The sequence below is a fragment of the Anopheles funestus genome, chromosome 2RL (genome assembly GCF_943734845.2).
Source record: "Anopheles funestus chromosome 2RL, idAnoFuneDA-416_04, whole genome shotgun sequence".
NCBI classification, from domain to species: Eukaryota; Metazoa; Arthropoda; class Insecta; order Diptera; family Culicidae; genus Anopheles; species Anopheles funestus.
This window is the reverse complement of record NC_064598.1, coordinates 60,242,089-60,269,733: the sequence shown is the minus strand read 5'-3', so window position 1 is coordinate 60,269,733 and position 27,645 is coordinate 60,242,089. Positions and strand designations below refer to the sequence as shown.

Below are 27,645 nucleotides of genomic sequence, written 5' to 3'. Positions count from 1 at the left end.
ATGCTAATAGAAAGGGAATAAAATGTAGAAACATTTTATTTAAAAAAATGCTATTTTATTAAAAAAATACTTCAAGATTCTTGTGCGTACCAAAAATATGGAATGACAAATTTTACATGAAAAATTCTTTTCTAAAATGTAAAAATAGTAAAATTGTTGAATTTAATTTGCGAATTTGCGTTCGGAACATCGTATGTCAGGTTTAAATTTAATCTGTAAAAGCTTCCTAGCAAACTAAGACTATTATGACCTAGTAAGTAAGTCTGTACGCTAAATAAGAGTAAGGAATAACCATATTAAGAAACTGGCCAGCAAGCTGAAATCTTTACGTATCATAGTTTAATAGTAATTTATAATGAAATACATAATGCATATTGAACCAGTTTTATTAAACATTATTTAATAGCTAGCTTAATAACGTCTTAAAACTGTTCTTCATCTCGAAATCGAAACCAAAAAAAATCATTAAATATCAATCATCACTCCCACTTAATTTAGGATTCAGTTTTAACCACTCTGCAAAGATGTTGGCAGCTGCAGATGATGGATGAAGTGGATCAATGGAATTGGCTTTGACTATAAACTAATCCAAGGTTGAAAATGGATTATTTCCACAATCCGATGACAGTTTACAAAACGATGATGTTTACAGTATGACAAGAAAAATACTTTAAAAAACTTGTATGCCCGTTCTGGTGTATTTTAATTCATAACAGAGAACAAACAAAAAGTAGTAACACACGTAATTAGGCAATGCTATGATTAGCAGTTTGAAGTAAAAAAAAACACGTGTACTATCTTTTGATACTTTTCCTTCTTGGTTAAACAATAAACTGCCTGCCGTAAAAGCACTGTCTGGCATAGCATTTTACTACGACATGTATCTGAACAGAATAATACGTCCTGTTGAACTTGGCTTCGTACTACGATATAAAGATAAACAGAGAGGAATATTGCACAAGGCGAGAGATACGTTTCTGAGAGAAAGCACGAACTCCAAATTAGTAACGGCAGCTGATGACCGACCGAACGCAATCGCGTATCGTCAGTTTATGTTAGATGATGGAACAGCATCTACGCGCTTCTTTCAAAAGCAGAGCGAAGTTTTCGTATTCACGACATTAAATTTGAACATCGTTGTTGTAACTAGTCAATACGAATGTAGTGTTGAATGTGTTGTAAAAGGATGTTTAAAATGATTCAAGACAAAGTTAACAAAAGTTACGATCGCAATACACATAGACTTGTGATAAGGAAAAACAAAACAGAAAGTTTGGTAAAAAACAGAATCGGAAAATGTGTCTTATAGTTAAGGCGAGGAAATGCCCAAATTGATTGTGAGAAAATGTGAAAGGATAAAACAAGTTATGTGTTAGTTGATGGATGCGATGTCCAGCTACTAACAATGTGAAAGACGAAAAAATACACCCCTTAAATGTCAATAGAGCTATGTTGTTTTTCTTCTTCAAATTAATAGCCAAATTAAATAAGATTAATAGCAGAGATAATTTGTGGTGCGGCAACGATTATAGTGACGATGTGGTTGTTTATTCACGGTTACACTGTTGAATGTTACAAAAAATGTTCGAATAAACATGCTTTTAACTTTTCCATGTTGCTTAAAGATGCAGTTAGTATACGTGATTATTAACACAAGCATAAAATATTGAATGAGTGCAAGCAAACTCACTTAACATTTTCAAGTCCTAATTATCACTTGTTGAGTGCTTTGTTTCGATGATGCTTCATACTAACGTTCCCTCAGCACAATACATGGCTCTTAATCACGTGTTAAAACCACTCAAACACAGTTGTTTTTTTGGTGACACTATAATATTGGAGATATTAATCGGTTATTGATAGGTGTTTTATGACGTTCCGTTCCGGACATTCAGGACATTGGGACATTCTGGAAAGGAATTCGTGTTAGAACATTTGGCTACTGGTTTTTAAAAACTGTACACATAGGTAAAAATGTAAAGCTAATTAAAAATATGTTAAAGAACTCTTCCGTGTGGACAAATTCAAAACTTTAAGCTCATTTATAATCTTTGACATGTGCAAAAATTAATAATGAACAAACCGAAGTGGGTGCGAATGCCCCATTTGAATAAATGCTAGATTCTCTACCAATTTGAAACAAAAAAGGGTTTATCAACCAATACATACAATTAAAAATTAATGTTAATATACCATGGGCACTACCCATTAGGAATACTGTGTGCTCTAGCTGGAAACTGTAACACTCAGCAATTAAGTTAATACGGAATATATTATTCCACTAACACAGCTTCCGGCAGGACGAGCCATCATGAAACAAAAGACCATCAAAACGTTGATGCTCACAAGAGTCTAGTGACAAACGTGATGTGTGTGTTTAAGTGTTTTTGGGAAACGCAACGAAGTTAATTTATTGCGCTTGATGCTCCCTTAAAAATGACCAACATTTCTGTTCGTGACGGTTGAAATTAATCCTGAACTGTAATGTGATGTTTGAATTTGTTTGAATTTGCATTAATTTGGCAGCATCGTTTAATTTTGGATTGAATTGTGTGTGGATTGTCATATACTAGAACCAACAGAATGTTTACAGATATCCAATTAATTGTTACAAACGAAACAAGAAATTCTCTTTTTACCTTTTTATTCCTCAATACTATTATTAAATCGCAATTGAATGTTTGACGGTATTACAAATATGATTAATTTAAACGACTTCGCAGCCATATGTTTCAAATTTCACAGCACTAGATATTTACCCAATGGTTGCCATATGTGTGTGTGTGTGTATATGCAAATGGTGCAGGAATGATCGATTGAGCAGTAGTAAACATAAACAATCATTTTCATTACTAATGGCAGTGGATATTTATCTGTATAGCAATATTTGTCTAACCGATCGTGTTCAAGCTTCAAGCTCAGCTTCCAATTTCCGGCCACAACCAACAACAACAGTGGTACGATGGGTAGAATCAGAATCTCACTGGTTGCGTGCAGCTCTGTCTATCTTTTCTTGTTATGAGCGTAAATATTTACATCCAACTACTAACCTAGCCGTAGCGTATGATCGTGCACGATTAAGATGTCTGAACTTTGCAACGATTGTATTGATAAATAACCAAATGCGAATAAAATAATAAAATGAGACTGGCATAACCAGGAAATGTTGTTTAAAGCATAAAAAACAGAATTTCGTGTACGATGGTTCCGTACACAATGTTTTCCATACTAGGTTTGTAAAAAGATGATATCTAGCTATAAACTTTTTTACTAGCAAAACGTATACTGTTTTCAATTTAAAATTTTAACGTATTAACACTTTTTTTTAAGACGCCACCAATGCTTTGATGTATGTCGAGAGCATCTGGTTTTACCCAATGTGACAAACTTTTTTTTTGTCAATCTCTTTAGTATAATCTGCCAAAAAAAGTTTTTGATGTAGTCGTAGCATAAAATGTTCTCATTTCGTTTGTAACGTTACTTTCATGAAACAGCTTAACAAAAAAAAGCTTAAACTCACGTAAAAAAACATTCAATTAAAGCCTTAAGCTTAATGCCACCCATGCTGCTACGCTGACGATGAGCAATTTAAAATGAGCCATTTTGGGACATTTTTCTTGGAAATAATAAAAGCGTAACGTATCGATTGATTGTTTTTTCCGAACTTGATGCTTTATCGATAAATGCCTTTTGGGGGCTTGCTGCATACCAAAAAAAATGTAGCATTAAAAGTATGACACTTAGCCAAATAATTTGATTATAAAAAAATCACTTACCTACCTGGTCCCATGCTTCGTTGCGTTACTAGCTAGACTTAAATGAAACAAAAATCCTTCCCACTTCACTCCTTCGGCACACTTTGTTGGTTGTTTGTTATGCTTTTAGCAGTGCACTTCAATGTAAGCGGTTATTCGTTCACAAAGAGACATTTTAATTGTTTTTGGCACTCTCTTAATAATTGTATAGCTGTTCCTATGCCTTCGCCAATCGCATCCAAAAAAGCTCATTACCACCCGGCAACCGTTATCGAAAAGCGTAGGAACTACTAAAAGTTAAACCATTCTTCGGAAACCACTTGACTTCGACGATGGTGTGCTTGAGCATTGGCGATGATACCTGTCCAGTCGATAAGCAATTCCATTTTCTGCCGAATATTTGATTTGACAAATCGAGGGCAAACATGTTTAAGCAATGCAAACTTCACTCGGCCGTACCTACATATCCAAGGTACGGTACGACACAAGCAAATGGCGATGCGCTCTGAAGGTCAAGGAAATATGGATGCGAGAGTGTTGATGAAAATCGCACTTTACCTATCATTCGTATGTTTATTTACACATTCCGTTTGTTCTACTGATCGCGGTATAGAATCATTTCCATGCCGTAAGGTGACATGATGGAGCGGATGGGGGTTGTAGCAAAAAACGTACAACGAAGTCACCATAAACAATCGCATCCAGAGAAAGAGAGAGAGCAGGAATAAGAGAACATCCTGCAGAGTGTGGCCGATAAGCACTAGTAGTGAGAGCTTCGGGTGCGTCTGAGTATCACCGTACGTCGGTTTTGTTCCAACGCACCAGTTGCATATGACATTCGATTCCCGACGGAAGGCTCAACAGCGCTTGTGGGTCGTGTGTTATCCGCGTGCCCGTTCATCGTAGTGCGCGTATCTTATCTTAGTGTTTTTAGTGTGACGGGAGTGTCATGCTGAAGTGTGTCGCAACCGTTTCTGGTCACGCTCGAAATGATAAATTGATTCAGTGTTTGCTTTCGTACCGCCACCTCCCATACAGTGCTTACCAGTGACGTATAATGAGATATTAAGCCACAACTAATGAGAAGTATAAGCCAGGCACTAATTCGAACGGTGATTTGTTAGTGAAACTATTAATTCAAGTGTGGATACATGCCTTATGCCGTGTGCAATTAAAGTGAGAATCTTTTAATGTTCGTTCCACGGCAATACCCTAGAGATCAAACGGTTCCCTAGGTACCTACGCGATCGTTCCATTCCAACATCCTTCGGTTATTAACCAAGTGTAAGCAATTTCAATGCTCCACGAAAAAGTTCGCTGTAAGATTAGTGTGCATGCTTGACTTTAATCGATTATGTGTGACAAAGAAAAAACGGGCCCGAAACCAAGGTATTTGTAACGAGTCGCTTCACATTGAAAAGGCCTTTTCTGGTGCGTATGATGGCTTCCCTGCTTGTCCCTACCGAAATGAGCAACAGTGAAGTTGTTTACAGATAATGCTCACAATCGGAATTGGCGTCGTGAAGCGTTGATAAGATTGTGGCGATATCTTGCGTCAATTTGTTGGACGCCCAAAGAATTTCTCGCACCCTTTTCTACAGATTGCTGGGCGGTGTGTTTCTTGGCGCGGTTGGCAGTTTAGCAACAGCAACAACAAAAGCAACTACGCCACCACTGGCGCATAACGTAAGAAAAGTTCAGGTGCGTGATAAGGTGTAGTAAAGTTTAGATAAAACTAAACGTTACATGATACTCGAGAAATAGTTGCCTTTTTTACCAATAAATTAATTCGCAACGATACTTTGATACCTATGTGGAACTATTTCCCCTGCTTCCTACCTATATGCCGGCACGTGCTAACCGCATAGCGAAACTTTAGGATAGGATGAAATTCTATGCGGGTAAAGGATATTATTAGCAAAAAAAGCAACAATCAAATCTTTGTAGTGTGCACGTTTTACCAATTACCAAACGTGATGTGATGGGTGTGTTGTTATGGTATTTTTACACATAATTTCAACAGTTTTTTTTGCCGTAACTCTATTATACAAAATAAACAGTTGGATAATACAACATATTACTCAAACTGAATCAGTGGCTGGCGTTCGAAATTTGTGCGCCATTGTGTATCTGCCATGAAAAATTCCATGCTTTAACGTGCACATTCAAGCGTTGGCAGTAGATATATACACAATGAATAAGATTTAAATATGTTAATCATATTTATATTTTATGTTAATATGTTCATAAAAAAAGTTCTTTTAAGCGACCTTATTCACGTTCAATATGCACCAATGCTAGCAGTATCAGGTCTATTAGTCTGAATCCGTTAACATTTTTTTTTTACACAAGTAATTAAACATTTAAACATCAATCGTTCTCGCTCACCATACAATTTTGAAATCCTTTTTTACGCACATACACGAATCATATTGCGTCATTTTTTGACGTTTTCGTTCGAATTAATCCACTCGGAGTTAAGCTCGGAAAGTTCCTGGCCTATCAATGCAAACAAGCGGTAATTGAAAGACATTAGGTCAGGGCAGTAATCGGGATGAGTTTATGACTTCCAACTGTACAACTCTACTACATTTTGGGATACTCAAGTACATTGATTTTTAAACAATGTTATTCTGCGGTACAAATTTCGTATACCGTTAATTGTTTTCTCGGGGTTTCAAAAGCTCGAAGGCTAATATCGTATGCATTAAAGCAATTGACAATTTTTTAAGATTTTTTCAAACGAGTTCCCCTCCAGCTAGTGGTTCATTCAGTGTTTTGTATTCTTTTGTAACTGTTCTCACAGACGCTATCAATTAATTACCCATTGCGAAAACAGTCAGGCAACTCCTTCCGAATCTTTATTAAAAGGCAGGCTTGGACAGGCACACAGCAGCGAAACAGTTTTACACGTTATGAATCTTCGTGTCCTATCCTATAACAAAAAACTATATCTAAATATGAAGAGCAAAGCGATCTCTTTGTTCTTCTTGGAGGTTGAGCAATGAAACAGTGAAAAAGTAGCTGGACAATATGTACTTTGTTATGCGGAAATGCCAGTCAAGGCCAGTGATCAGTAACAGAAGCTAGAAGAAGCGACGGAAGGTTTTAGTTAAGCATGTGTTAAAGAAAACTTTTTACCAAAGATCTTCCAATCGTTGCGCCCGACAGAACTTTAAAGGAAAACATCGAACGCAAGGTCAAACGCAAGGAGCAGTTTTCTTGATATGACCCGACATAGACATTCGTTGCAAATGGAATTCCTCGTCTTTGTTGAGACCAAAAGTAAAAGTAATGCTTACAAGTTGACATGTTATTAATTGAACATTGGTGACAGATGATAAATCGAGAAAAAAAGGAAGTACATGTTTTATTTATTTATTTATTCGTCACATTAAAATTGCTTCACTACACTAGCAGAATCCTTATCTGGCTAGTTAAATATGTAATAAATGCTATAGAACAGTCAGCATCTTTTTGTACGACGGTAGGTTTAGATTAGAACACACAATTTGTCCAACCCAATGGACAAAAGTCGTTAAATAACTAAAATACTTTACGAATGGAATACTTCATTCATTGGAGCGAAAGACAGTTTTCATTTTTTACCGAAAGACTAATTACATCATGTGAGCGCAGAGGAAATGGAATGAACTGACTAGTGGTCAGTGAAATACAGTAAACTTACAAAAAAGGCAAGTAATTAAAAAATTTATGCAATACAACACTACAGTTCTGTAATCCTCTAAACCGCTCACGGCCAAGCGCTATCGTCGGCCAATCCATTATCATGGCCTTTCTGGCGGACGCATCAACGACATCATTCCATCTCTGTATGTACCGGGCGTCCTATGTCCATGTGAACGACTTAAAATGACTTTACGGGTTGAGTCGTCAGGTGCCATTCGAATCACACAACTAGGTCATTTGAGTATTTTTTTTAATTTTTTTTATAGAGGCTTTGGGCCTGTTGGCTGACATTCGCCTCGTGTCATTTGAGTCTGATGAATTAAATTTGCAGTGCGATACTACATGCGCCATTACAGCAGCTCCTTCTTTGTGCTTCCACACGAACGAGTCCAAACATTCTTCTAAAGACCTTCCTCTCCAACGAAGGTTCGGAATTTATAATTTTCCCCGTTTCGAAAGAAATCACATCGAAATGTAAAAATGTAATTCACAAAAATTGAAATGTGATCTACATCGTATGGATGGATTGTGAACAAACTATTATCTTGCCTTGCTGCATCTTCCAGTTGATTCAAATTGCTGCATGTGCTTAAACTTTCACTTTTTCATAATATGGCTAGGGAGAAATTCCACAAGATGTGTTCCATTTTGCACATTGTTTGAATACATTATTAAATGGTGCCACTACTTAATTCAACCTATATTTGATAAATTGCATCACACTCTTGTTAAACGTATGCTTGAATCCAATGTCAAGCATCATGGCGCGGAAAGTTATCGTCCGTTGTTTACTACCCAGGCAAATAACCATGACTGTACCAAGAAATGAGTATGGCACCAAGTGCAATCAAAGACGGCATAATTGATGCAAACTGTATGTGCTAAAGCAAATGGTTCCGAGGTGAAAAAATAGAAGCGAATTCTCTCCAATGTGCGCACTTGTATGCTTTTCTAGAGAAATTGCAATTTTCTTTTTATTAACTAAGCTTAATTCTTAATGCTGTTCATTTTATTTGTTCGATTTTTTTACATCGAAGTATCGAACCTAGCTGGGACTAACTTGGTACAAACGTATTGCAAAGGTTTACCTACCCCAAGGAAATATGGTCGACGAGCTTATTTGAACTCTATCAACACTCAAACCGACTATCGATTTCATTAAGCTTAATTAAATATTTGCACATAGAATAGGATACATTTCGTGCTGTATCGATTGCAGACGTAAATGTCACAAAGGTGCTTATAAAGCTAGGCAATCAAATTAGTCTACATGGCTGTGTATTGTTATAATTGTTAGCACATATGATGTAAGCCACAAGTGTGTTCGGTTTAAAATGCACAACACGTTTCCCAAGCCTACACACAATACTTGACAATAGATTGATGCGATCTCTGTGAAAAGTTAATTTGAACAATATGTTATCCTTTTTCAATAATAGCATACACAACAATCCCCGACAGCAAAAGAATGCAATTGAAAATATTGTTGCGAAATTAATTTAATCGAATTAATATTAAACACAATCATAATTATTCTGCCGCTGTGCATAGTTTTTTTTTATTAAATTTGGCAAATACTTTGTGCACATGACATTATTTTAAATTTTTGATAAATGTACTGTAGACGTTAATGGCTATGTGTACTATGTAATGTTCGTGTTAAGTGCATTATCGGGTGGGCTAAACTCGTGGGTATAGAAAAAAATAGTAATAGAATCGCTAGCTTTTTTATGTATGTTACATACACAGTTTACTCTTCACTCTTGGTTGATATTCGTGTACTATTGTTCTACTTTGAACATTATGTTAGCAAGCAATATATGTATACGTGTGTGTGTGTGTTTGTATTGTTGTACGCACGATATAACCATAACTTTGTTTTTGATCAAATTTAGCGAGTCCTTATGTGTTACAACCTTCAAAGCAGAGTGCATGAGCTGAGTGTGTTGCAATAGTCGCCTGTCACGGAGCAATTTGCACGAATGATAAGACACCTAAAGTCTATATGTAGCGTAACAGGATCAACGCTACCGGTAGCCTATCCACTTTAAAATGACATTTTAATGGAGGCTTTCAGCAAAAGCTTCAATTTTGTCTTCATGGTCTGCGCAGTGCTGAACGTAGGAAAGGTAATACGCTAATATAACGGTAGTTTCAATTTCTCTACTAAAAACAAGTTTCACTATGGTTTTAGGTTAGCGGCTCAGCAGAAATTTACGGTAAGTGCACTAATTTTAATTGGAAACTATGTTACATAAAGTGCTCTGTTTTGCTTTGATTTGAAACGCACTGTTACAATGACTCACGCTTACTTCCCAGGACTAATGGTCAAACCGATTCGTAGCGATCAGGATTTAAAGCTGCACGTCTGGTGGAACACAACGTTACCAGACAGTACCAACTATCATGTTACTGCAACGCATATCGATTCAGAAACATGTACCCTCAAGGATAGTCCGTTCCAAAATAATAAGCTCATAAAATGTGCTCCAATCGTTGCTAGCGCGGTAAGCTAGTTTAGTACGTTTTAGTACACGTTTGGCACATTATAAGTGGATTTAAGTAATATTTGAATCTTTTTTTTTAATAGAAAACTACCGAAGTTATAATACCGGAGAACGATGACGGTTATTATAAGCATATCTGTCCGATCCAGTCGCACTGTACCTATTTGATAGAGGTAGAGCCGATGAGCTCTTCCTCGAAAATAACGAATATAGTTCAAGTGCCCGATTGCGTGGAAGGTTTATGCTCATGCTATTACGCAGAACATTTGCCCGCCCTCGTTAACACATCCGCTGTTATCAACAGAACCACCAGTCAGCTCATCGTCAGCTGGGCGCTTGGTACATTCGACGAAACGGATCTACCGGAGAATGTTACCCTGAAAGCGATCCACATCGGGTACGTTATATCAATTAATAATATTCCAACTATTCTGCACTAAGCAACGTTCCAAACCCCGTTATACAACTGCAGCGTGCGACGTGGAACGAATAACGATCTTGGATGGGGTGGTCTACATTCCAGCATGAAGGAATTAGCTCTCCCCATTGGCACCGGTACGCACAGCTTCGATATCAATGAATTCGCCGGCAGCAAATTTATCTTCGTAATACAGCTGAAAGTAATAGATACAAGAGACTGCGAACATGCTGCTGTACCATTGCGTGGTAATATGTTGACAAACATACTATTTTTTCGCACATGAAACTTATACATTTGTTTATTGTATATCTTTTCGTTTTCGGTTGTTTGCATGCATATGTACAACATGCAGTAACACTCCCCGATTCCGCACAACGGGTAAGTTTCATATGGCAGGGTTTGGTATATTTTGTATAATAATTTGGTCATTTCTTTCTCTCAATGTTTCAGTTGCACAATACAACTGTGGGTTCTAAAGGTAAGTTTATGTTTGAAGGAGGAAAAAAGTCCTGTTTTAAATATTAACTTTTAAATATTCTACTTTACTAGTTTTTTTGTAGTGTGATCTGAATCACGTCATTTTCTATGTATGTACGGATAAGTTATTTAATTTTTGCGCTCTCTTTGTACTTCCCAAATAATTTTTGACACGGTTTAAAGCACAATAAATCGTTCCCCAGAGGCGTTCGAAATACCCATTATCTGTGACCGTTGCTTAAGCTGGAACATAACATTATCGCGTCCAATGTAAAGTAAATTAGCTTTGAAACTTTCGAAAATTGTTTTGCGACATTTCATAAATTCTTCTTCTTTCAATTTCATCGTTCTTTTAAAACTCTATGCTGTAGTCATTTAAAAAGTTTTTCAAAAATTATAAAGGTACAGAGCTTTCGCCAAATTCACTTTCGACCGATTGAAGTGATTTGTTTGTCGATTTTATCCTTTGAAGTATTGTGTTTCATATTTCTGTAATAAGGACAGTTTGCCACATTTTGTCATTTTGTTCAATTATGATGATGCTTCCGCTTTTAGCTTTATTTTAGGTTGATTATTTTCATTAATTAACTCGTTAAACTAATGGGCGTTTAACGTTTTTAGTGGGCGGCCCGGTAATGTATGTGATAAACGGGTCCGATTCGACACGACAGGACGTGGTAAAAATAAGTCTAGCAAGCTAGAAATGGCCAGCATGACCTTAAAGGTCGTAAAGCTAAGAAGAAGAACTCGTTTAACGTTTGTTTAACGTTAACTTTTGAAATCACGCTTGTAACACATTCAGATGTTTGAGCTAGTTATATATTCAAATTGTTGAACCTTTAATTATTCTGTGTTGCCTGATTATAACCTATTGTTGAGGTTGAATATTGTATTGGTGAAGAAAAAGAATCACGATACTTTGTCGATATTGACGATACACACATTGGCGATAATCACGATAATGACTGGACGGGAACAGAACGTTAATCTTTTGTGTTCATTTGAATATATTTTATTGGTTTTAAAATAGTATTCAATTTTATTTACTGTCTATTTAATTTACTGACCAATCTGCCCCTGACTAGTTTTGAAAAAAAAATGGAAATACATTTTATCTGCTTAGCGTTTAACCGATGGAGACGCATGGTACTTTGTACAAAATGCTTCTATAGAAGCGTGTTTTTTTTTGGTAAGCACATCGGAGGTACGCGTAGTTTGGCATTTATTTCCTGTCCAATTTATTGCAAAATTAACGGTATTACCGTTTCATTTAACATGAAACAATCTTTTTGACTGCATTCAATTTATTGTAACACTCTCAAGTTCAAAAAATAAGGATTCACTTAAAATATTTTAGTTAGATTAAACAATTTGTGTTTCCAATAACTTTTAATCGCTAAAGAAGCGCGAAATTTCCAAATTTAAGAAACGTGGAACTTTACGGATTTCGACGGTCCGCTATAATAGTGTATCATGAAGACTACCAGTAGCTATCTAGCTTTACCTTGTTCTGATATTTTCAATGGTTTTATCAAATATTTTTTAACTGTTCAGTTTCAATTCGATTCTACATAGAACGTACACGAATGTAACTTTTAGGAATCAACTACTGCTTGCGTATTAATTAAAAACTTTTTTCTTACGTTTCATTTCGCGTCTAGTAACGTGTACGAATGATACAGTTTGCGAATGTAACCGTTTGAGTAATTTTCCCGATTTTCTGCTTGTTGCACGCCTCGAAGGGTCGGCAATAGTAGTAACATGGCGTCCATTAAAAACGGTTACCTGGCATCAGACATCGATAAACGATATAGTTGGACTGTCACTAGCGTAAGCATTTTCAAGGCCTTACATATACCCCCACAGTTACGCATTTCGTTCTGTATTGTTCTTTCGTTCGCTGATTGCAATTTAAGAATCCAAGCGGAAGAAACTGGCACACTACTTTGCTCTGTCATCGTGGATCCCACGACCAGTAATACCCACACGTTTTTTGTGGATGAATTCGCCCCGAACCATGGTGCCAGCTTTCTGCTAACGTCTGCCTTCGTTGATGCTAACAATTATTGTGAACGAACAATGCCCACGTACAAGTGTAAGTTTGCGTCTCATTCATGTTCTTGCTATTCAATTAATACTTTTACTTCACAGTTCAAACCCCTCCCTCTAAGTCTATTTTGGTAAGTTTTATCTTCTTATCGTAACAAACAAAAAACTTCATCAACTTTTTATATTCATCAACTTTTCAAGCTGCCAATATTATTCGCACTACTCGCAGTGTCAATTGCGGTAGCGATCGCTAGCTGTATATTTATCTATTACAAACGTCGTACAAAATTCCGATGGAAAGCCAACAATTGGAGAGGAGTCTATGTCCGCTCTAGGTAAATTACTGATACTTTTAGAAAAAAAAATTATCATGCATGCTATAAAACTAGTGGCTTTCATATTCACTTTCTCCCTAACATTTTGCAGTGGGGATCATCATCCGCAGGTAGCAATGGAGGAAAATCGATTGTACGTAGATATGGAAATTTTGGTAAGCATTTTTTACATTTTGTTTACACCTAGTGTATCTTGTCCCGATATAATATTAGGTAAAATAGATAGATATTATTATATCTGTAACATATATGACATATCTAAACCGCTAGACACATTTAAAACGATAGCAAATACAAAGCATTCATAGTTGTGGAATTTTATTGGAACTAGAAAATACTAATTTTTTCTTCATTGTGCAACCAATATTCTCAATTCATGTGCTTGTTCTAAACAATAATATTCATCGTTCTGAACTTGTCACCATACCGTCACGAGAAGCTATTCTCGTTAATTCATAGTGCGCCCAGATAAAACACCACTAATTATATTAAAAGTGGATTTTTTCTGCCGGTTCAACAATTTTGTTATCCTTCCATAACACCTGGTTCATTTCCAACGAAAATAATGGACACACAATTACTAGGAAGTCATGATGAAAAACCCAAACTAAACTAAGAAAAACCTCATAGGAAGGTTGAAACTCATGAATGCAATGAATAATGCGGGACAACCTTCATGCTGAAACGTTGGATAACAAGGAATAATCCCGGCAGCAGCTAAGGCAAAAAAAACCATTATAAAACTGCAGGAAATAGTTAGAATTTTGTAATTCGATAAGCTGCAGAATACTGAGAAAATTGTCCAATGAAAAGTGACGAGTTAATTCGTAAAACACGAAACTGCTGGGAAACTTGCATGTTTATATGTTAATGTGCGGAATAATAATCAGTGTCCCCCTTTTTGGCTGAAAACAAAAATCACGTGGAAATTAATAGAAAATTCTTCAAAAAAAAAAACTACGGGAAATACAAAGCTTAACTGGTAAGCTGTGGAAATCATTTATGCAAACAGCGGAAACTCCCATTAAGAGTTTAAATATCAATTGAAAAATATGGAAAAATTCGAAGTGAAAAATGGTAAAAGTTAAAGAATTTGTTTTTTTATTTATCTCAATAAAAAAGAATGGTAATCTCCATTGCTATTTTCGAAAAATTCCTAAATAAGATACTCACAAATGGAAAACTCGTTGGACAACATCGAACGATGATTCCGGTGACAACTACGTCAACACTGTAAAGTAGACACCGAAGTAGATATTGGATTCGACTAGGGGTTTTTTTTGAGTAATATCCCTTGTTTAATTTTCAAAGTCAAATTCATGTTTTAACTCCGGCTTTCCAATCACTAAGTAATTGCTCATTAGTTTATTCACTACTTAAACTAATTTAACAATAATAATTGTTTAATTGTATAATAAATAATTAATAGTTTTAAATGATAATCTGTACTCTCTGTTCACCATGTCTGTTCACAGAATGCCCGCGCACGGGGTGATGCTGATTATTTGGAAGTTCCGCATTCCTGTCTCCGAATTGGACGCGAGATTGGAAAAGGAGCGTTCGGACGCGTGTTCATGGCTAGCGCTGTTAAGTTACCTGGTTTGAACGGTCCAAAAATCGTTGCAATCAAACAGCTAAAAAGTAAGTACGTTTAAAGCCCATAATAACGTCGTTCTGTTTCCATTTCCATGCACTGTACGTTCGAAGGTACGAAGCCATTAACAACCAAATATTTACTATTCCAAGCAATACCGTAACTCTTCTTCTATTATTCTCCCATTCTCACACAGAATGTTCATCGAGCGATGAGTTTGATGAGTTTCTCGATGAAATCACAATGATGAAAAAGGTTGGCAAACACCCTAACATCGTTGCACTGCTTGGATGCTGCACCATCAAAGAGCCACTTACGATGATAATGGAGTACGTTGGCTGTGGCGATCTGGTACAGTATACCCGTACCATTTTCCGATCACAAATATGTAACATGCCGGTTACTGTACCTTTTCGTACCATATTTTGCAGCTGGAGTATCTTCGAAAAATCCGTGCAAAACATTTAGCAAAAGTTCATCAGTTGGAAGTAAGCTCGCAGTTGGAAAATGCCAGCGCGGTTCAAAGTACAACTCCGGTCAGCAATATTTTTGGTCCCATGGTGAAATATCTGGACCTGTTGCATACGTCGTGAGTACTGGTTATGGGCTGTAGGGAGTTAAACAATGTTGGCAACAACAAAGCATATAGTTTAGTACAGTTGGGCACATCGTCTAACTACGTCTTTTTTTGCAGCAGTTCTACTTCGGACGCATCGTATATAACGCAAACGGATACCGCAACCCGACCATCGGTAACGGAAAGTAAGATTTCAACTATGCATCGGCATATTGGGTATCATAATTTTAACTAGCAACATTGCAGCAATTTATGGTTCAATAGCCGAACCCTCAAAAACCTAGCTTTGCCTATAAAAATATGTTTTTAATGAATGTTTTCCAGTGGACATTTTATATGTTCAATCTTCTCGTAACTAATATTTCCTTAATAACTCTGGACATCTATTGTAGAAGAATTCAATAGGAACACACAATAAATTTTTGAATAGATTATCGGAAAACATTTGAATCCAGATCTGTTTGGTAAGAAAACTCTTTAAAGACTTTAGCGGTAGATACAATTCCCCTAACGCATCCCACCTTCAAATTCTATTTCAAATTCTAGTTCAAATTTGAACGAATTGCTAATTAAACATTCATTGTCCATTGCACCGATGGCCACTTTGGGATAAACCGACTATTCACTGTCTGGGTGTTTCTAGAAAGAGTGGCAAAGGAACTAAACGTATATCACTTCCTGCTGCGCTTGTTGGTGTTGTGGTACGTGTGTCAAACTTTGACCCAACGATCTTGATTTCCTTCCAATTGTCGCTGCATATTTCTGAAAGATGACAATCACAGGAAGCAAGATTTAACTTCTTTTACTCCTTTTGCGACACTAAGGTTTCAATAGCCCTGGCATTTCTGGGTCTCCTCAACTTTATTTACCCGTAGCAGGATAGACAGTCCTGCGTACCGAGTACGGTCGGAATGTGATTTGATGTCTGGTTTTGTCGTGTAAGACCGATTCCACACGTATCACGTTCACCGGTTTTTTCATAAAATACACACTGCACTGCATTGAATAAAATAGCACAAATAAAACGTCATGTGTGCTTTGGTTGATTTATGCGCTACAATTTATTCGTTTGAATAGTTTTCAACATTATGTATCCGTGTAGCAAAAATATTATACCTACATATGCCTACATGCGTATGCTAATAACTGTCAAAAACACCCTAGAAAAAGCAGCAACGAAACAAAAAGTATTTAAAAACCAATTCCGATACCTAACGAATGTTCAGCGAAAATTTCTTACAAAACAAAACAATTTTTGCAAAACGAAGAGTAACCAACCTTTCATGATATTCGTTCAATATCAACCAGTGATGTACAACAGACACAAAATGCGGAACTGCCCCAATTTTGTTTGTAATAGGAAAATTACAACTAGGTATAGCTTTGTAGCTTTTCTACCGCTAACTTGTTTTTTTCATACAGTTACGTTTATAGTTGGTCATTTGTTTTTATAACTACTTATAATTGCATCTTTGTATATTTTGTATGCTAATGAACAGAAATTTCAGTCATAACTCAAATGTTTGATTGCTCAAATGCTTCATCATTATTCTTCATCATGTTCTTCTTCTTGGCTTTAACGACCTTACAGTTCAACGCCGGCCATTTCTGGCTTACTAGACTTATTTTACCACATAGCCGGATAGTCAGTCCTTGCTACCGGGGACGGTCCGGATGGGATTTGAACCCGGTCCTGCCGTGTAGACCTGCGCCGTTTACCACAAACACCACCGGGCCGCCCTAATCTTCATCATGTTATATCCATTAAAAACTCACACAATTTGCATTCAACCCTTCAGAACCATAAACGTAACTACCTACCACTACAGAAGTATAATTATTAATCAATTAACCACCATTTGCATACCATTATGACCGTTACATGTGTTTAAATACTACACAAAAAAACACACACACACACATAATATCAGCAGTAAACTGTTGTGTTATTGGATTCAAATTAACCACACACTGCTTTACCTTTGGTTTCATTTGTAGCTACCTACACCATGCTGAGTGGCACAATGGGTGATGAGGACAATAGTTCAACGCTCGGTAGCTGTTCGCTAGAGTACGTGCTCGATCACAAGGAATTGCATAATTTTGCGAAACAAATTGCCTTCGGTATGGAACATTTAGAGGAACTTCAGATCACTCACCGGCAAGTGGAACTAAATGTGGTTGTTGTGTGATAACGAAATCAAACGGCTTACATTATGAAACCAACCCGTTAGAACGCAAACAATTCGCCGTCGTATTGGTTTTATAATCCGTGTCCTTTCTCGCTTCACAGTGATTTGGCCGCACGCAACATTTTGATCGACGAACGGAAAACGCTCAAGATATCGGATTTCGGTTTATCCCGCACCGGGATCTACGTCAACACCAGGAACAAAAAGGTACGTGCTGAACTTTGATCTGCTCGGTGAAATCAATCCAAGTGCCAACCATCTGTCGCTGCTCGATAGTAACCCAATTTTATTGTCTACCGATTTTCACTTTCACACTAGGTACTGTCGCTTCGTCATCGAGCGGTTATCGTTCTTTTTGTGTTTTTTTTTTTTGTTTTTCTTCTGGTTAAATCACGCCTGTTTTCCACTAGGTCCCGTTGCGTTGGCTGTCGATCGAAGCGATGCGGGATAATCTGTATTCGAACAAGAGTGACGTCTGGGCGTTTGGAATCGTGCTCTGGGAAATCGGCACACTAGGTAAGGTATTCGGTAGTATCTTGTACATCTGAAACACGAAAAGTCTATTAAGGTGCAAGAAAAATGATTTATTTAGTGAAAGGGTTTCACTTCTATTCTAAAGCAATTTTTTTTGAGCAATTGTACGTTTATCTGAAAAAAAAAATCAAATTTAAAAATATGTTTTCAAACATGTATCGATTGAACCTCCACTTTCGTATTAATAAATCCAAACAATAACAAGTTTTACAGTTACAGTTTAATTTTACATTTAACAGTTCAATTTTAAGGGTTAATGCGTTATGATAACAAGTTCTAGTAAATATTTTTTTAATTTGTTGCCAAACAACTATCTATATGAACACCTAGTTTTTTGCGATTTACTTTAAATCTTGAGGAGATAGACAAAAACGATGTTCGTATGTTTTGTGTTAAATACAATTTTACTTCTTCCTATATTTTATCATATTTTTCAGACCATTACAGCATGAGTTATTAAAAAAAGAGTTATTTTATTGCCGTAACATAGCTATTTGAACACCTCGAAAAACTTGTTTTATGATTTTTATAAAAATAGCAATCAAAATAAGTGTATATGTTACCAGTAAATATTTTGAAATGGATATATGAAGAAACACAACATGTGGAATTACGTTGCAAATATGCTACGAGCTATCAAAAGTGGTCAAAAAAGCTCTAACACTTTTTTTTAAGGCTCCAAAAGACCAACAAATTAAAAACTATTTTAGGCACAGGAAAAGAATATAATTATCATCTACTAATTCTTTTCTACCACACACCTCAGCATCGCTCGGGACACCGTGTTTTACAACACAGTTTATATGTGTTACAAGTTTAACACTAGTCATGGATTAGCTATGCAATATGGTAACGAACAACTCAACAGCAACAATCCGTTTCCGAAAAAAGTTACTGGTTACCGAGTTCTCCGAATGAAGTTACCAACATAACTATATGTAACTCGTAAAGCTTACCACATGATAACCATCAACATTTCAGACAACTCAAATGCAAATACAAATTCTGACATCTAAAAATTTTGGAACAATTTTCTGAAAGTATCTCTAGATAAGTAATGAATTCTTGGGATAATTTTTTTTACAATTTGATTTAATTTTACAAAAACGAGATAGATAGCAATAAACCAAACAAATGGGCAAATTCAATAATATTATTAAATGAACTGGTATTGGCCCAGTAGTACGTAACGTTCGTTCTACATCAATTATTGTACCAAATTTCAAGTGCAAATGATAACAAAACGAGCCAATTTCCTTATGTTTGCTACGCGTAGTTGCATAAGTAATATCAAAGAATACATTTTTGGCTGATATTATGGAGACTGTGTAACTGTTTCTATACAGTTATACAGTTGTAGAATGGTCACAATTGTCCTGCATTCTTCTTGAGGAAAACATTATTTTAGAACAGAACATTCAACGATTGTTTCAACTGTTTGTTAGATGTGTTGTTTTTCTTAAATATTCAACGCTGTTACAATATTTTATAGGTTTTTTTTAATTTTAATTAAAGATTTCAAGAAATCTCACTTTGCCTTTTCCCATTTTATCCCACTTGTAAACAAAAACAGGAATGTTTATTTACCAGTTTTAGAAAGCTTCACATGCAAAATGTTATAATTTTTCTTTCGTCACATGGTTTCCCGGATTTAAATTCGAAATGCTGTGTCTGTTAGTTTCAGTAAAGCTTAGCTCAACATTTGCACATAACATAAGTAACAAAAACAAAAGGTTACGAAAGGTGCTAAGGAAACTTGTCGTTGTGAGTTTTCCTTACGGCATTGTATAATAGGCTTACCGGAAGTAGTAAACAAAATTTAATTTTGTATCTTTTCACGAAGCTCCAGTTTGTCTTATCCGATGCAAACGTGTGGCTGGTGTGATGTTTATTTAAAACATAATTTGACGGCTTCCTAAAGGTAGGTCATAATGAACCAACCATGGATTTGTCGTTTTTAATTACCACATTGTCTGATGTTGAAACTCACTCCCCATGGACAACAATCTGCATTTTGTATGTATATCGTAAAAAAATGTTGTTTTTTGCTTTGTGGAATATTTCACCAAGAGCTTTACAATTTTTTTTATCTCTGGTGCTTCGCTTACACGGATTACGACAAAAGCCTACATCAAACCTGACATTGAAAGAATTGAGCATGTGCATGGCAGCTCTCAAATTAATGCGTTTACAATTTACCATTAAAGCTTTGCAATAAAAATAGAAATCGAAAAATACATAAAAGTGCAACAATTGCATTATTCAAACATTCTCTTTGTTCATTTAATACCAAGCACGAACAACCAAGCGTTTTAATGCGAAATTTATAGCCTGAAAGTTAACATTATGTTTTTTTCCATTTTTATGAAGCTTAAGTTTGCCGAAACACCTGGTAAATATTTCAGATCAAATGCGACTGACATAAACGCTTTGCAATGCAAAAACTCATACAACGTTCACTGTTCAAACGCGTTTTTTGCAAAACAACGTTGTGCGAAACGGTATCCAAAATTTCGCGAAATATTTTGTACACAATTTGATATTACATTTCATCGCATTTTATTTTTAAATTGATTCTCTTTGTTGAAATGAAACAAAAAATGAAAATGGGAAATGAGACTAAAGTTTAGGTCGGAAATCACCTTTTCAACGTTAAATGTTTTCCATTTTGTCACAAATTATAAATGTCCAATTTGGCAACGACAAGTGCTTGACTTATGTATCGTCTTTCAAAACATTCCTAAGTAATTGGATTCTGGTGTTTCTTGACAAAACACCAGTGAGCACCACAGGGAACAAATGTTAATGTTAGTGTTTTTTTATATCCTTGAATGATTATGCTTTCACATGGACATGCTGGACATCCATGATATGTAGGAGTTTCTCTTTAAAATCCCTAGGAAGAATAAAGGAGTTTAAAAAAAAATCTCATACTTTTTTTCCGAGCTTCGAGCATGATTTTTTTTATACATTGCTCTATAGAACAGATAGGTAAGAGTCGTGTTTTAACTACTTTATAATTGTTTAATTACCATGAAGCTCTCCAAACAAAATTTATTCTTCTGATAATTCTAGGGTTAAAATAGAACTTTTCTGCATTCCTTCTTCCTAAAATGGAATTGATTGTATGGATATGGAATTAGCAAGAATGTAGATGAGAATAGCAAGAAGAGATGTAAAAAGAAAAGCTTTAATAATAAAACAAGAAAACGCCTAAAAAGGCCGAAAAAGTTTTAAAAAAATTAGCATAAACAATGCACTCTTTTTTTCTTTCTTTCTTCTTTTTGTGCTGTCTACTGATTGTTACAATCAATAGAAAACTCTACCGCCTAAGCTACCATCAATTTCCTTAATCCACTTTTGAGATGGCAAAAAAAGTTTTACACTCTAGTCGCATTATCGTGAAGCCGTCAATATTACATTTTCTATTTGGCAAATGCTTTTGTGGATTTAGATTGTACTTCTACTTATTCATAAAATTGAAAAAAAATCAATAATATGGATTCTACCATTCTGGATGGATTCTATTTAATGATAAAATAAAATCAATAACATGGATTGTGCCATGGGCTAAAAAAAATTACGTTTGAACAGGAACATTACCTGCAACGTGTTGTCAGGACATTGGAAACAATTGTGTCAAATTCAATTACTCCCAAATCCAATCGTATCTAACCTTGTTTTAAGTGATGCCCAGGTTTTCCACAACATGTCGTTTTTCGAAAATCATTGCTATTGATTGCTGAAAATTAATAAGCGAACAAATTTTGATTTTTAAAATGGGTAGAAAGGGATCGTGAAAAGGGGACCCTTATTGGTTTAGGAGTTGGAATTGTTAAACAATTTCATTAATTATGTTGCGATTTTCAAGTTTTCAGTCAAATATTACACAGTTCGATTCATTTATTTTCAATTATGCACGATGAAAAAAGTATGATTTCTGTAATTAATATTTAGTACCAAAACGACGTCATCTGCCATATTATCATATTAGTAATTAATAATTTTTCTCCGAATTAAAAATATGTTTCATAGGGATAAATCGAGTTCTGTTGTCAGTGTATGTAGCCATACCGCACTGATATGGGTATGGATCCGAAGCCTCTCGAAGGATAATATAGGCACTCCATACCCTACTCCGACTCAATACGTCCCCGTCGTACAGAATGGTAACATATCTCTCCAAATATCTGAGCTTGGGTATACGGGGAAACCCAACCCCTTGGGAAGATGGGGTATATGGCTAAATTGAGCGGAGGGGGACAGCCAGCGTCTGTTCTCCATGTTAGGGGCGGCTGGATGTCCCTTCTGTCCTGGCACCCTACGGGACTTTAAACAGCTAGGATGCGTAGGCCCTCCGACGAGACAGGGGGTTGGGGGAGAGGCCTTGCAAGCCACCCCCAATACAAATGCAACGAAAGGAAACCAAGAATTTTCGAATCGGATTAACGGATACCGACCCACGCAACTGAATAAGGACTACGATTGGAAACTCGGGACATGGAACTGCAGATCCCTCACAGCACCCGGAAGTACCCGCATTCTTTCGGACGAGGTGAGGGCCCGCGGCTTCGGCATAGTAGCACTTCAGGAGGTGCGCTGGAAAGGAGTTATGGAGCGCCCCTACCGCAGTGATTGCATGATCTACCAGAGCGGTGGTGAAAAGCATGAACTCGGTACAGCGTTCCTGGTCATAGGTGCGATGCGAAAGAGGATAATCGGTTGGTGGCCGATCAACGAACGGATGTGCAGGTTGAGGGTTCGTGGAAGGTTCTTCAACCTGAGCATTATTAACGTGCATAGTCCGCACCTTGGAAGCACCGATGACGATAAGGAGCTATTTTATACGCAGCTGGAGAGGGAGTACGACCGCTGCCCATAACACGACGTCAAGATCGTCATCGGAGACTTTAACGCTCAGGTCGGACGGGAGGAGGCATACAAACCCATGATAGGTAGTTTCAGCGCCCACCAGCTGACAAACGACAATGGGCTCCGCCTAATAAACTTCGCCTCCTCCAAGCACATGACCATTCGCAGCACCTTCTTCCAGCACGCACCACGCTTCAGCTACACCTGGAGATCACCACAGCAGACATATTCCCAGATTGACCACGTTCTCATCGATGGAAGGCACTTCTCGGATATTATCGACGTACGTACGTACAGGGGAGCAAACGTCGACTCAGACCATTTCCTGGTTATGGTTAAGTTACGCCAGAAACTGTGCGCAGCCAATAAGCTGCGCTATCAGCCCACCCCAAGGCTCGACATAGATCGGTTGCGGCAAGCTGATGTGGCGAGGAACTTCGCGACCACGCTAGGGGAAGCGCTGCCGGAGGACACCACCTTCGAGGCGATGTCCCTCAATGACCATTGGCGTATGATGGAACAAGCCATCAGCAGCACGGCCGATCGAACTATTGGCCGCGTAACACGTAACCGGAGGAAGGAATGGTTTGATGATGAGTGCAGGCGAGCACTGTCCGAAAAGAACGCAGCGCGTACTCGCATGCTCCAGCGCGAGACCAGGCAGAACGTGGAAGACTACAGACGACTGAGAAGGCAGCAGACCCGACTCTTCCAGGACAAGAAGCGCAGCTTCGAAGAGTCGGATGAGCAACTTATGCAGCAGCTATCCCAGTCGGGGGAAACTCGTAAGTTCTACAGGATGCTGAATGCGGCACGAGGCGGTTTTACTCCCATAACCGCTATGTGCCGCAACGAGGAGGGAGATATCCTGTCGGACGAGCGAGAGGTGATCGAAAGGTGGAAGTGCTACTTCGACAGGCACCTGAACGGAGCAGATGCAGGGGAGACCTCTGCAGGAAGCAGAGGAGAGCAGTATTGCGACAGCCAGCAGGATGACGAAGTGCCCCCGCCATCCTTGGACGAAGTCATCAGTGCCATCAAACAGCTGAAACGTAACAAGTCAGCTGGCAGCGATGGGCTGGTGGCAGAGTTGTTCAAGATGGGCCCGGAGAGGCTTGCCGCGCTTACGCATCGGCTGATCGTAAGGATTTGGGACCAGGAAGAACTACCGGACGAGTGGAAGCTGGGTGTCATACACCCAGTGTACAAAAAGGGCGACAGACTGGACTGTGCTAACTTCCGAGCCATCACAGTCCTGAATGCTGCCTACAAGATCCTGTCCCGAATACTCTTCTGCAGACTTGCGCCCCTTGCCACAGATTTCGTCGGAAGCTACCAAGCTGGATTTGTTGGAGGCAAATCGACCACCGACCAAATCTTTACTCTACGGCAGATCCTTCAGAAATGCCGAGAGCATCAAATCCCCACGCACCACCTGTTCATTGACTTTAAGGCGGCCTACGATACCATAGATCGGACCGAACTATGGAACACCATGCAGCAGTACGGATTCCCTGGGAAGCTGGTACGGCTGTTGAAGGCCACGATGGATGGGGTGCAGTGCAAGGTGAGAGTATCGAACATGCTGTCGGAATCGTTCGAATCTCACCGGGGTTTGAGGCAAGGGGACGGACTCTCCTGTTTGCTGTTTAACATCGCTCTGGAAGGTGTCATGCGAAGCGCGGGCTTCGACATCCGGGGCACGATTTTCACCCGTTCTCTCCAATTTCTTGGCTTCGCGGATGACATCGACATCATCGGATGGACATCTGCGGCGGTGTGCGACGCGTACACCCGACTGAAACGCGAGGCCGACAGAATTGGATTGAGGATCAATGCGACGAAGACAAAGTACCTGCTTGCCGGAGGCTCTGACCGTGATAGAGTCCGACTCGGAAGCAGAGTATCAGTTGACGGCGACGATCTCGAGGTGGTAGAGGAGTTCTGCTACCTTGGTACGATCGTAACTTCGGACAACAACATGAGCAGCGAAATCCGAAGGCGCATTGTTCAGGGAAATCGTGCCTACTACGGGCTCCACAAACTCCTGCGATCCAGAAGGCTCCAGCAACACACGAAATGCACGATATATCGCACACTGATACGTCCGGTAGTCCTCTACGGGTACGAGTCCTGGACCCTGCTAACGGAGGATGCCAATGCACTCGCTATTTTCGAACGGCGGGTGCTAAGGACTATCTTTGGCGGTGTGTGCGAGCAGGGCGTGTGGAGAAGGAGAATGAACCACGAGCTAGCTGAGCTGTTTGGCGGTGCAGATATCCTGACGGTGGTCAAAGCCGGAAGGATACGATGGCTGGGGCACGTGATGAGGATGCCGGACTCATGCCCCACCAGGAAGGTGCTCGTCAGCGATCCGTTCGGCACGAGGCGGAGAGGAGCACAGCGAGCTCGTTGGCTGGATCAGGTGGAGTCAAACCTGTCGGAGATCGGATGCAGCCGGGGGTGGAGGACTGCAGCACTGGACCGAGTTTCCTGGAAACGGATTGGCGACCAGGCCATGTCTACGCGACGTGCTCGACCATGAGCAGGCCAGAAAAGAAGAAGGGATAAATCGAAATCAAATGTATCAGATGGATTCAATTTCAAACGAGAAGTTTCAATATAAATATATCAACCCATCGAAAAATCAAACACTAATTTCAACTTCCAGCACATTCGAAATTACTGGACTATTAAAGTTTAAACCTTAGCCATCATTGTATTCTATCCGAGCCACCCGAGTAATCGCATTTTCCGCACAGTTCCAAGGAACATTTAATGGTCTAATTCCTTTTTTTTTCCTTTTTTAAAGGTGGTTACCCATATCCTTCCGTGAGCAACCACGAGCTATTTGCCTATCTGCAGGAAGGCAAACGATTGGAACGGCCGGAAAACTGCACAGCCGAGGTGTACGATCTGATGCTACAATGTTGGCGTGAAGACCCGAACGAGCGACCATCGTTCAAGCAGATATCGAAGCACTTGCAGCCACACAAAAAAATATACATTGATTTCAATGAAATCGAACCGACATACGTATTCCCACCGACCAGTGATCAATTACGATTGGCCATAGCAAACAATAAATGAAATCCTTGACTAACCACTAAGGTGACATCTTGTTCCCGTTGTATGTACGTAAGTGTGTAATGTTTTGCCGTGTTTTCATGTTCTAGATGTTAATTGCAAGTGCCGGTTCAATTTTCAAAGCATTCTACATCCATAGTACAACGGCCATTTGAAACACAATGAGCCGTAACAAGGCATCTCTTCGTATGGTTTATGTGTCACGTTCATCTTTGAGCTTACAATTAGTATATGTATAGATGTACCCCGAGCTTATATTTAACGGCAGTGAAAAGTCGAAATTCTTGATATACATTCAATCAAGCAATTTTTCCATCATTCCATATATGTAGCTGCACATTTGTCAATACAAGTGTAAAAATCCCAAATAGCCAAATTATCTTAAGCAGCTAATTTGAGCACGCTAAAGATCGCTTCTCTAATACGACTTTTGCAGTAGATAAACAGCTTCAAAGTTCGCCGTACTTTTAACCGACCCTTAAGCAGCCTGAACGTCAAAATGTTAAAGAAAGTATTTATGCAAGTTTTATTTTCACGCAAGATTATGATATTATTATTATTGTTAATGTTATTATATTATTATATTACAAAAAACCAAAGAAAATGTGAAAAAATGACTCATTTCTGCTTGGAGTTGCATTTATACATCCTCCAGACATTAGTCACAATCACAATATTTTCTTTGAATGTCGAAAGATGCCGTTTAACATCGTTGAAACTGTGGACGCTTGAGGGCATAAGGAACTGTTAGCAGTTAGCAGTCAAGGCAAAACATATCATTTGAGGTAAAATAAACGACACAAGAAACGTTTACATTAACGCACAGAAGACGACAGCGCTTTCATTTGATCGCGTTTACGTTAAATTTCCACCGATTTTTTTTTCCACCGGAAAACATTGCATTATTAAAGTTCACTTTTCGGAGCACATGGCGTCGTTTTGCGATGCCGACATTTGACAGATTAGCGATGGGATTGTAAACAAAATGCCATCGAGTACCGTGTGCTTCTTGTTGAACCTTGTAGTTCCATTGTGAACCACTAACCGACCAATAACAAGCCCCATAGTTCCATCGAGTACCGTGTGCTTATTGATGGACCTTATAGTTCCATAACGAACCATTAACCGACCACTAACAAGCTCCATAGTTCCATCGAGTACGGTGTGCAGTTTAAACGACCCCAAGGTTCGGGCAAGGTTCGTTTTTTCGTTAAGCAGCCTGCAAGCAGCGTTATGGTTGCATTTTTATTAATTTGGCTACTTGGGATATTAAAAAGTACAGAAACAAATGTGTTACCTGTTTAATGTTGCCGATACAAATGTTACTAACTTTGTGTAGCTGAAATATCTTGACTGTGATAAATTAATAAAATAATTACACATGTTTACATGATTCTTGTTATGCATATACGGCAATATTTACTAACCTTTACTTTTTGTTAATGCTTAAATGTAGAACACATTTTTAAACCTTTCTTAAAGTTTTCTCTCAAAATGGGATAAGGAGGGATTAGGAGATCGTTTAAAAGTTCTGTCTCGTTACGGTTTGGTCTAA

The 27,645-nt window shown here is 38.2% G+C and overlaps 1 protein-coding gene across 8 annotated transcripts; it reads left to right on the top strand.

The window, feature by feature from the left end:
- The first annotated feature begins 681 nt into the window (after positions 1-681).
- Positions 682-26,140, top strand: LOC125762609 (vascular endothelial growth factor receptor 1). 8 transcript variants are annotated; one of them, XM_049424921.1, is made up of 21 exons: positions 682-1,161; positions 9,341-9,574; positions 9,640-9,664; positions 9,765-9,952; positions 10,036-10,349; positions 10,425-10,618; positions 10,726-10,751; positions 10,824-10,851; positions 12,512-12,680; positions 12,767-12,945; positions 13,002-13,030; positions 13,101-13,234; positions 13,326-13,389; positions 14,710-14,875; positions 15,025-15,179; positions 15,260-15,417; positions 15,523-15,590; positions 17,404-17,566; positions 17,699-17,804; positions 18,008-18,113; positions 25,816-26,140. In XM_049424921.1, exons 2-21 carry the CDS (start codon positions 9,509-9,511, stop codon positions 26,091-26,093), a joined length of 2,616 nt encoding a protein of 871 aa, XP_049280878.1. In that variant the 5' UTR covers positions 682-1,161; positions 9,341-9,508; the 3' UTR covers positions 26,094-26,140. The 8 variants fall into 8 exon arrangements, 7 of the variants coding, with proteins under 7 accessions (XP_049280878.1, XP_049280875.1, XP_049280879.1 ...); XM_049424918.1 differs by having other exon boundaries at positions 682-1,276; XM_049424922.1 differs by lacking the exon at positions 682-1,161 and adding an exon at positions 3,648-5,456 and having other exon boundaries at positions 15,526-15,590.
- Positions 26,141-27,645: the final 1,505 nt, after the last annotated feature.